The 10,932-nt window shown below is 43.6% G+C and overlaps 1 protein-coding gene across 1 annotated transcript; it reads right to left on the bottom strand.

Moving 5' to 3' along the window:
* Positions 1 to 268: 268 nt before the first annotated feature.
* LOC104470217 (E3 ubiquitin-protein ligase LNX-like) lies at positions 269 to 10,452 on the bottom strand (the record flags this gene model as incomplete). The annotated part of the gene is made up of 4 exons (XM_010085060.1): positions 269 to 404; positions 1,092 to 1,250; positions 8,205 to 8,433; positions 10,275 to 10,452. Coding segments are annotated over 4 exons (702 nt in total), but the record flags the coding sequence as incomplete, so codon positions are not given.
* Positions 10,453 to 10,932: the final 480 nt, after the last annotated feature.

Below are 10,932 nucleotides of genomic sequence, written 5' to 3'. Positions count from 1 at the left end.
GCATTTTATATATATATATATATTAAAAAAGAAACAACCAAAAAACCTTAAGAACATTGGGAACAAAAGACAAGTCTGTAGCTTACATCACTCTGAAGTGATTTTTCTGACAGGTGTCCATGCTTTCCCTAAACTTGTATTTTCTTGACATGCAGGTTGAAATTTCACAAACCTCTTCTTTATACACACACTTGACACTCCCAGAAAGTGAAGACTGGTGTTCCTTTTTCTTTCCTGGGTTAAATTGCTTGTCATACTCTCCATGTTTTTATACAAAAGTGCCAGGCCAGGACACAATTGTGAGAGTAATTTTTCCTTTCAGTTCTTTGAGCATCCTTGCCAAGCAGGCATGCATCATTCCTGATGTGTTCTTGCCGTTGACAGCAAGGAGGATGTCACCACATCTGAAAAACCAAAGGCAATTACCAGAGAATAATTAGATGAGGTGACTTCTTCTCTTGAACATTTCAAATGCCAAAGCAGGTCCTTGAGCTGGGAGGAAGGGGTAGAAATTAGTATTACTATTGCTTCTCTAGCTAACCACTGTTTATGAATAATGGAAGAAAGCAGGTGAAAATGCTTCACTTGTGTTTTTTTAGACATATTTGAAAGAAAATAGAATATAATTCTTTCAGGTAAGAATAATCTGTGTTCTGAACAAACTATGTTTTACAACTTCTTAACTGATTTAAGTTCTTTCCATGATTCTCTGTTTACTCTCTTAAATTTTATTTTGTGTTTGCAGAGAAGGTTTTTGCTTGGTTGGTTGGGGTTTTTTTGAGCTGGGGACATGGGAGAGCTTCTCCATGCTGGCATGCTTTGTTCTACCCCAGACATCAAACTGCCATGCTTATTCATACACTAGTGATTGCTAGACATCTGAAAATACTATAGTATGAAGGCAAATCTATTAAATTTCAGGACATTTGTGTCCTATTTCCAGATCTGTCAGAGTTAGTTCTGTATCAGTGAGTCCTTTCCCCCGCCCCACATACTGTCTTCATGAAAACTTGTTTTAAAAAAAACCTACACAAATTAACTAGATGAAAGACTTAATTAAATGTTCCTTTTTGTTAGATAGTTATCGTTACCTAATTCTGCCATCATTGTATGCTGGTGTTCCCACAACAATGGACTTGATAAAGAATGGTTTGTTCCCAGTATGTTCTTCATAACCTCCTACGATGCTGAAGCCAAGGCTTCCAGATGTATTTCTTCTTAGTACGATGTCCTTGCAGCTGTACAAATACCTGAAACAAACCAGTCTAATTAAATGCCTTATGGTTAACTTTAGATCCTGATGAATCATTAATGATGAATCTGCCTCTTCATACACCCGTAGAGTGTTTTGAAGACATAAAGTAGCACCAAAGTTCCACTGCAGTAGACAACTACACTTCCCTTCTGTTTTTTATAGTGCTGGTTACCACAAGCAGTTATCCTAAAAGTAAAATTACTAGGGACTCTTGCAGTTAAAATATTAAATAAATTGTTTCATAGGGTAAGAATTAATGCAAATGATCTAGTTGCAACTGAAAGTGATGGACAAAAACACTTAACTGAGGCTGGATTTAATATTTGTAAACCATCATTCCAGAGGCTATTTAATTAATATCTACCTTGTACAGTCCAGTGACTGACTTTATCTTTTGGATAAGAGCCTGTATGCGATTAACAGTGTCAAAAGCAGTCAGGCACTTATTACTACAGTGGATGTCAAAGCTAAAAAATTTCAAGGCCAATGAAATGGGCCAGAATTCAAAACAATCACAGAGATGACACAAAGAAGAGTAGCAGTGGAAGCAGGGATCCTGAGTTTTTCTTGTCGAGTAACGTAAGTTGCAGCATGGAAGACAAGAGAAGCTTATCTGTGTCAATCAGTGCTTTGGCGTACTTAGACTGCTGTCAAGAAGATAGCTTAATCTCACTATAAAGATTTGCACAGTATTTTATGGTAAGAGAGCTGAAATCTGCCTCTTCCTCTGTCTTAAATTTATTTTATGATTAAGTTATGCTGAATCAAAGCTTGGCTGAAATGAAGACCAGGGGAAAGCGAGAGTAGTAAGGTTATTACTCTTAAACGTTGCCTGTTGTTCTGAGCACATTAATAACCTGAATACCTGCTTTGTTTCTTTTTTTAAACCAAGCAGGAAAGAACAAGATTAATTTCATTAGTTACAGAGCAACCAAAATTTCTGTGCTTAGTACTTAACCCACTCATCATTATCAGTGTACCCAGGAACGACTGAAGAACCTGAAAATCCTTTTGCTGTTCCAAATCTGAAATGATAGGCTGGTCTACAGGAAGCGACTGCTAGCAGCTCTATTCAGAGACTCTCCAGGTTTCTAAGAAACAGCTGACACTTCTATAGAAAGATAACTTTATCTTAAAGACCAATGCTTCTAGCTTTTTTAAACTTATTTCTCAAATAATGCTTTTGCTGTGTTTCACAGTAGGATTTTATAGTAATAGTAGATTAGTCCCTCAGGACCTACAAATATTCACCTGCTGCCAGGATGGTAGGTATATAATATTTGCACAAGAATTCACTGGCTCCTAATGTAAGAAACAGGTGACATTTGGTTCTTTCCTCAGCAGCCAGGCATTATTACTTCACCATCTGTGGACTTCTTCAATGTGCAAAATCACTTAAACCCTCTCTGTCTGATGGTACTTATCAAGGTCTTGACCAAGCCCTGCCAGGATTCAGCCGATAGTGCTGTTATCTAGTGTTGGTTTTGGGGGGCAGGGGTCTCTGCTGCCCAGCACTGTGCTTGCTGCCTTAAGGAGGACATCACTGAAATTGAAAGGTGATCAGCTAAATCCTAATGCCTTAGAAAAGAAATAGCCAAGCAGGTAAAGGCTTGAAGGGAAATGCAGTGAAGACAAGACTTACGTGTATCCTGTACTTAAAGCCTGGAAGGTTATAAGCTACACGATCTCCGTCAGTCCAGAAAGCAGAAATACATACTTGTCAAAGCGTACGCTAAATTTAAGTAAAATAGCCACAGCTTACTAGCATTAGGATTGTTCTCTTTGCCAGAAGAGAGGAAACACATGGAAAGCAAGTAGCAGCAGAGGGAAACTGCTCTGTCCTGACTCCAATCCCTTGGGCCCCCTGTTACCTCACCGAGGGGACGAGGTGTAACCTGCTGTGACAAAGCAGTGGAGACCAGGAAGGCAGCAGAAGGAGTGCTGGAATGAAGCTGAGCATTTGAAAGGGGGATAAAAGTTTTGGGGTTTTTTCCCTGAAGCGTTTACATGTTTGTCATCTTTGGTTCCCAATACCCAATTGTGTAATTAAGTGTTTTAAGTTAAATTCTCCAAGCCGAGTCTGTTTTGCCAACAACAGCGATTGTTGAGTGATTTCCTTGTCTTCACTTTGACCCATGAGTTTTCTCACTCTCGTTCTTCCTGTTTTCTCTTGTCCCGCTGGGGGTGTTGAGTTCTGCAGGTGCTTAAGCTGGGTCCAACCCGTCACCCTGGCCATAGCTAGAGATTGACTCTTGACACAAAAGGAGCGGCTAGGTGGTGTTTACATCTTTAAATGGGTGCTTCCTTATCTCCATCCTATGGGATAGAGGGTATAAACATGGCAGTGTACCATCCCTCAGCTATGCATTAATGCTCACAGAAATGGGAAAAGGACGCTGGGAGGCAGGCAAATCTGAGCCAGGTATAATGCCCTTACTGCTTGCTCCAGGTAGTTTAGTACGTAAGCAGAGATGCCTGCTCTGCCTGAGCAAAGAGCAGCCTGAAGGGAGTTAGTTCATTTGGGTCTGTTTACAGCTGTGTAGTAATAAAGACAAGCTAGAAAGCACCATAGAAAATGAAATAAGTACTTGAGTCATCCAAAGATGCTTAGTGTGTTTGACTAGATTACTTCTCTGGGGTGACGAAAGCCCCAGTCTCTGTGTTTTGATCCAGTTAAACTGTCATAACCCACTAAACTGCAACCGGTCCAAGGAGAACCATCTTCTGCCTCGGAAGAGAGCGGCACTCAAGTCTTCTGCCTTGATCTGTAAATGCTGCAGTGGTCAGAAAGCTGAGGACAAGGAGTAATTTATGTGTGAACTTGCCTCAGATTCAAGGCTTGAGGATAAGCAGTGTCTAGACACATGGTCCTATCATAAGAAATACTACAACTGCACATCAGTTATTGATGCAAGAGGAATTTAAAAGTGCCTGTTTTCAAGTATTAAATGTACAGTTTTCCCTGCTGCTTTTCACAAAGCATGAGCAGCCTTGTGCTCTGGGAATCAAAACCAACCTGACTTCAGGAGGACTTCAGCAATAGCAGGTATGAAAAGCATGACCCCCATCCCCCTGCCCCGTTACAGTAAATGACTGGCAGTGGGGTACAGTAATATTTGAGAATTACTCCCATCAGAGCCTCACAGCCTGGATGGAGTTAATTTGGGGGAGTTTCTGTCCTAGTTCCATGTTTTACATCCAGTTCTACCCCTGCTTTGCAGAATGACTTTGGCCACCTCCTATCTTTCTCATCTCACTTTGCAGATGAAGAAAAGCACTCATGTGAAGTACTAACGTTTGTAAATGTTATGACGGGATGATCTGTAAAGTATTTTTAAGTGCTAGCTGAGGGAAGGAAATGTGAGGACAGCAAAGAAAGGAGAGCAGGAAAACAAGCAAGAGTAGAAGAAACATCACGGGGCTGAGGAAACCCTTTTCACCAGCTGCTCCACATTATTTTCTTTATGCATGCTTCACAACAACATTTCCCTCCAACAATAAAGGAGACCTGTCTTCCTCAACAAGAAACAATTAAATTAGCTACCCTGAAATAAGTCTTCCTTAAGGTCCTGCATCACTGTTTCCTCCCGACACCCAACCCGCAGCCCCTCCGCACACATGTGGGCCAAGTTTTGACAGATGTCAGATGCACATGTGCATCTATTTTATAACTGCCACATATTGGATTGTACTACAGAAAGAACAGAGGAGTTGTTTATGTACGATCAAGCCATATAAAAGTTATTTGGGCCAATTTTAAGATCTCACAAGCAAAGGGCCGAAATTTAAGTGCAATCCACAAATGCTAAATTATGCAAGACAGCTTTTCCAAGGCTTTGAGCTTTGGAGCAAGGAGTCAGATAACCTGATTCTGCTGCTACTGACTTCCACCAGAAAAATATTGTCATTACCTAATTCTCAATATTTGCGCCTCTTGTTCGTGCCCATCACTGTATTGTGTATGCAGTCCTTGGGGAAGGGGCAAGTTCTGTGCTAACACAGAGAACTAGGCATTTGCAGTACACCAGCCTCAAAAGTGAGGAAGACACACTTTGTCATGTAGCTATTACTAATGATTGCCTGTTTTCTTCATAAGTCATGGACAGAGGTCTGTAGGAATGCTCTAGTGTTTAGCTCAACTCAGCACATTTTATAGGACGATCCTTCACAGGATTTTCATGAAATGTTCATGTTTTTTGAACATGGAAGGAAAGACCCTCCTCTCTTGGTTTCCTGAGACCAACTGTCCTGCTCTGAGCCATCATGTCAGGCTGCCTCTGCACTCCCTGCCTTGCTTGCTGTGAGCAGATACGCTGCATTGCTGTGACTTATCCAGAGCCACATCTTTCCCTTCTCAACGGAATTTAAAGAATCCAGCATCCAGCCACCTCTTTTTTTTTTAATCGTGCTTAGTCTACCAGTGTTACCACCTTTTCTATTTGTTCAGTTTTCCTTATGTAGGTGTTTCCCATCCGGCCCATCTTCCAAGACACCTTGCATGATCCTGTATAGTTATGATCTTGACATTTCTACTTTTCCATCAGCAGTATCAAATGTTCTTAGATTTACTTGCACACCTTGGAGCAGTCCCTCTGGAAAATTGTATTTACTAAAGTCATCACAGTTTTAATTAAGGTAGGTGAATCCTCTCCATCTTGCCTCATAGCTGCACATCAGGTACCTTTACCAAGATGGACCTGTCAGATGTGTATTTGGACAGAGAATAATATTCTGTAACAGCCTAGAAAGCATCATTAGACTGCTGGCAATACCTTGAGACCTAGTGGGACGTGATCCTTGCCAAAAGAAAACTGAAAGCTAGATAGGGAAAGGTTAAATGCTCAGCCTCGAGGGCAATAAGTTAATATAATACACATCCTGGTGACAGAACTTGTTGAAGGACTTCCAGCTGTCTGGTCTGGGCCCTGGAGAACCAGTACAAGAGTAAGAAGGTAAGCGCGCTCACACCAAGGAAGGCTGAAAGGTTTGATAATATCTAATGAGCAAACCCAAAACTGATCCTCATGTGCCTACTCAACAAACCAGCTACTAATAAAGATGAAGTACACCTTTGTTACTGTCACATCTAATCAGTGTTGGTCACTGTCTTAGTCTGATGTTCAGAGCAGCGTACCAGCTCAGCATACCAATCCCCTGCTTTTCTTTGGCAGCGAAAGGCCACGCTGTGCTTTGTGCACGGGGTCACAGCTGGGGATAGAGTTACAATGAAGTTCCTGTCTTCAGCTTTGCTGACACTGGGGCTGATTTTCCTTCAGAGTGAAGAGGTGGGAATGTCTTCACATATGCAGCCTTCAGAGGAGGAGGGATAGAGTGAGCTTAGAGAGTGCTTTTAAAATGGGAAAAACACCTTCTCTTCCTAAACTGCAAAGTGGAACTGACTGATGTGAACCCTGGGTACAAGCCTGCAGTGCTGTGGAGCTCTGACCTTCATCTCTGTCACCATGCTGAGAACATTGGGAATTCAGGCAGCTGTGGGCAGGAGATGATGATCAGGCAGCTCAGGTTTTATATACAGCCCTATGAAGGTGGGGTTAGGATAGAAGTAGACAGGGTTTCGATCCACCTAGCAATGGACGGTAGTTGAAGGCAAGACTCAGCATTGCGGACTGCAGCATCTATAAGGCCTCTAGTCTGCTTGCTGTCTCTCTGCTGGGAGCATTACCCATGCTCCAGTGCCTGCACGATGCTGCTGGTCAACCTTAGGGCTGCTAGGAATGAGACTTCCCTGGGCCTGGGCCTGCCCGTCTGCAGCAAGACTGGGCAAGAAAGGTTTACCATTGCCTGGGGTAGCAAGTTTGGGCCATCATTTACTCCTTTTTCTTTCTACTGCTTTTCTTTCACAAGAATAAGGATGCAGTCCCCCCCACTGGGGGGTGGAAACTCTCATCTGTGGGTGACAGACACCCAGCCTGACTTTTGCTCTTGCAGTGCTTCAGCACGTTACACAGTCATTAGCCTCACATCAAGCCCTGAAACACATCTGGCCTTCACAGCAGACCTTGCTGAAAGGTGAAGGAGCTCAAAATGGCTCAAGCCAGAAGGAGGGAAAGCATCTAACCTGCTATGAAAGACCAGGAAACGGAAAGGAGTCCTGAAACTGTGCTTGGAGCAAAAGCCCACCTGTTCAGCAGACCATCTTTTCATGCCCTCCCTTAAAAGAGAAGGAGACACTCTGAACTGCTGCCAGGGTTCGGAGTATGGGCAAAAGTAACTAGCAGGCTAAATTCTTCGATCCTTGAAGTCGAGTATAAATTTCAGCTGTGTGATGGTAGCTTTCCATATTCACTGATTCACAACATGTCCTCATTTAATACTTCCCAAAAAGTTGCTGAAGCTGCAGGTATGCACCGTGCACACCGAGTGTGTTTGAGAGAATTTAGCAACATGCGATGTGGCTTTTATTGCCCTTACTGAAATGACAACACAGCTGCTTCCTGTAGATGACAAATATACTTCTTTCAGTCGGGGGTGAGGTTAGAAGAGGTGATTCAGAGACACTGGCCAACTCCACACACTTTGCAACATCTGGGCAAAGTCAAACAATTCAGCTGGACTTGGCTAAGAAGGGCTGTGCAGCTTGAGAGCGGCAGGAGGGGCAGCTCTGCCTTCTGCAGGGTGGTCGAGCCTAGACCCCAGTTCAACAGCTTCCTGCATCCCTGCAAACTTTTCATTTTGCTCCCTAAGAGCCAGATATGTTTTCAAGACTGGAACAATTCAGGATCCTTTCCTCCCTTGCAAGGGATCTGCATGTCAGTTTTCCCATGTACACATACCCATTTACAAAAGGGAGGTATTTAAAGTCTGCGACAGAGCCTGGATTTAATTAAGATGTCAGTACAATGAATCAAGCCAAAAGAAGAAATTGCCAGAACCTACAAATCTTTCCTCCCACTCCCCTTCAGCAAGAGGATACAATCTGTGGACTTACCGTGGCAGCCCCAGCCACATCACCCAGGAAGGTGACCACTCGCTGCTCTCTGAGGTGGCTTGCATGGCCTCAAGGGATGGCAGGCAGCCCTGCTCCTCCTGGGCTTCGCACGCTCTCATCTCCAGGGCTTTGAGCACCACCGACGAGTTGGTGTTTTTCAGCAGGGAGACGGCCTCACCCCGGCTGACCCCTGTCAGGTCGATCCCATTCACGTTCAGGAGGATGTCACCTGAGACCGATAAAACGGATGATAAAAACCCTGCAAGTGTTTCCAGAATCCCCACCCCCACAAACAAGCTAGTCAAAACCACAGCCAAGAATTTGCTGCCTGATGAGGCTGTTTGTTAATTCTATCGTTTAACATGGATGTGAAGCATATGCTAGAAAACATGCCACAGGCATGAGAGAAGGGGCTGGATCCCCACACACAGGAGCATCGCCAGGCTGGACGAAGGCTTTGGTCTTGGCTTGTTGTCATGTCACGTCCTGCATCTGGAGCCAAATGGCACAGCTGGGGTCCTGCTGTACCAACAAGCTTTGGTACAGGCACCTGATGATCGTCCAGGTCTCCAAAGCCCACTTACATCTAACAACGTTTGTAGTCAACCTGAGCTTGAAACCTGAAAGCTCAAAGGTGATTTTATTCCAGTGCTCCCTAAGCTGAGGACTGCCACTCCAGCTGACTCTTTGTAAAACTTTCTTTGCAGAATAACGTATTATTATTTTAATGTTAATGTCTGTTTGAATGGCCACAAGCCAAAACATCTTTCTGTATGCCTTATTTATAACGTAGGCACAACAGCTTTGCAGAAAAATGCAAAGATGACCTAAATTACTACAAAGAGAACAATAAAGACATCATTAATGTCATGCAAGTGGCCGTGGTGCCAAGCACTCTGCTACCCTCCATGTCACACTCCAGCGCTGGGGCTTCCCTGGGTGCCCTCTGCCCTTTGCCTGCATGCTCCTCCAGGCAGGTGCTGTGCTCAGCAGCAGTCCACGCAGTGCGACGTGAACATTAACCTCTCCTTGTGGTCTGCCCCGATGAGACAGACAGCAGCCCAAGGGCTGCTCAAAACCATGGAGGCGTGTGGAGCTGTTACAACGTCACATATTCATTTGTTTCTAATTTTATCAAATTAACTAGGCTGAATTTTCTATGCTGCCTCATGATGAACATTTTTTGGAAAATGCATCCCACTGAGAGGCAGTCATTTCCCAGCGGGAGGAAAGGGGAAACCTGCTGGTTTGCTCCTGTTGTCATGTTCTTACATGGGTTTTGATGAGCAGCCATAGCTCCTGCAAAGGGCAATGTGACCCCAGCCTCGTGGCACTCAGCTGGGCTCCAGGTATTCTGCCCCATTTCTCGGTGCCTCCACTTCCCTTGCACTCAGGATTTCCCTCCAGCTTCTGGGCAGCAACTGGGCTGAAGCTGAGCATAAGCGATGAAGGGCAAGGGGATGGGGAGCTGTATGGCTGGGCATGGAGGTATTTGGCTCTTGGAGATGTAACATCTTGAAAATTGAGAGTTTCACCATGCCTCTAGTGCCTACTTATTCCCACAAAACCCACTGATAAAATATGCTATTAATTTTACCACTCTGTTACATCAAGAGCCAAATGGAGTTATGAAGCCAATGTTTCCAGACGTGATATTGAGCCACAAGGCCATAACATTGCTTCATATATACTGGGAATTCTGCTCTGCTATATTTCTTTCAAAGCCATGAACAATATGACAAACAAGCACAAAAATTTACCCTAAAAACCCATGAAGGTTGCACAATGAAGATATCAGTAGTTAGGAGATGCTGGTGCAAGCTCAGTTTCCTGTGAAACACTATTTTTTTTTTTTCCTATCCGAATATGCCTACGTCCCACTTCACAGAGATGGTTACTGCTGCATATGATACCTTTTCTGGTAGCTGACTTGAGACCCTCTAATCTGATGCATCCCAAAATCTATGGGATGGCTGAAGACGTCAGGATGTGATACTCTTTCACTACCCCTGTGTTTTCCAAAAAAAAGCCTTTGAACTAAAGTAGGCTTTCGAAGTCTCCTGTTTTTACCTGTTTTTATCCTGCTGTCTCTGCTGATAACTCCTCCAGGTTCAACACTTATCACATAGATAGGCAAATCCCACTCCCGGTTAGATGCTCCTCCTGCAACAGTCATTCCCAGCGATTCTGTGTGATCTTTCTGGACAGCCACCACCTTCTCATGACAGGTGACGGTGTGAAGGGTGCTCTGTGATGGTGAAAACAGCAACAACAAACACAGTGGGCATGGGGACCTCCCTGGCACCTTAGGCATTTTCTTCTAAAATGAATATTTGCTGAGAGAATACCAAAGCACTTCACAGCCACCTGCCATGGCTGCCCAGATGGCAGGCATGACTCTCTCCAGGGCTTAAGCATCTGTGCAGTTAGAGCTACCGCCAAGGTAATCCATGCTTTAATAGTTAAAGTCAGGGACTGCTCCCACCAAAATCAGAAGTGTTTTAGTGTTGAGACTAATAGAAGCAGGTCTTTGAAACATAAATAAGAAATCTGATTTAAAAAAAAAAAAAAAAAAAAGTTCTTGATGTTAATATCACTAGTGGTCATCATGTCTTTGACTCTGAGGTCATGGTTCTTATCTTGCTGCTTACAGTCTGAACGTCATCTATATAACATTTAATGAGAAATGGTCCACCTGGGTTCACAGAATCATAGAATGGTTTGGGTT

The sequence above is a fragment of the Pterocles gutturalis genome, unplaced genomic scaffold, assembly GCF_000699245.1.
Source record: "Pterocles gutturalis isolate BGI_N339 unplaced genomic scaffold, ASM69924v1 scaffold43851, whole genome shotgun sequence".
In the NCBI taxonomy this organism is placed as follows: Eukaryota; Metazoa; Chordata; class Aves; order Pterocliformes; family Pteroclidae; genus Pterocles; species Pterocles gutturalis.
Note: the sequence above shows the minus strand (reverse complement) of the source record. Positions and strands in the feature narration are given on the sequence as shown.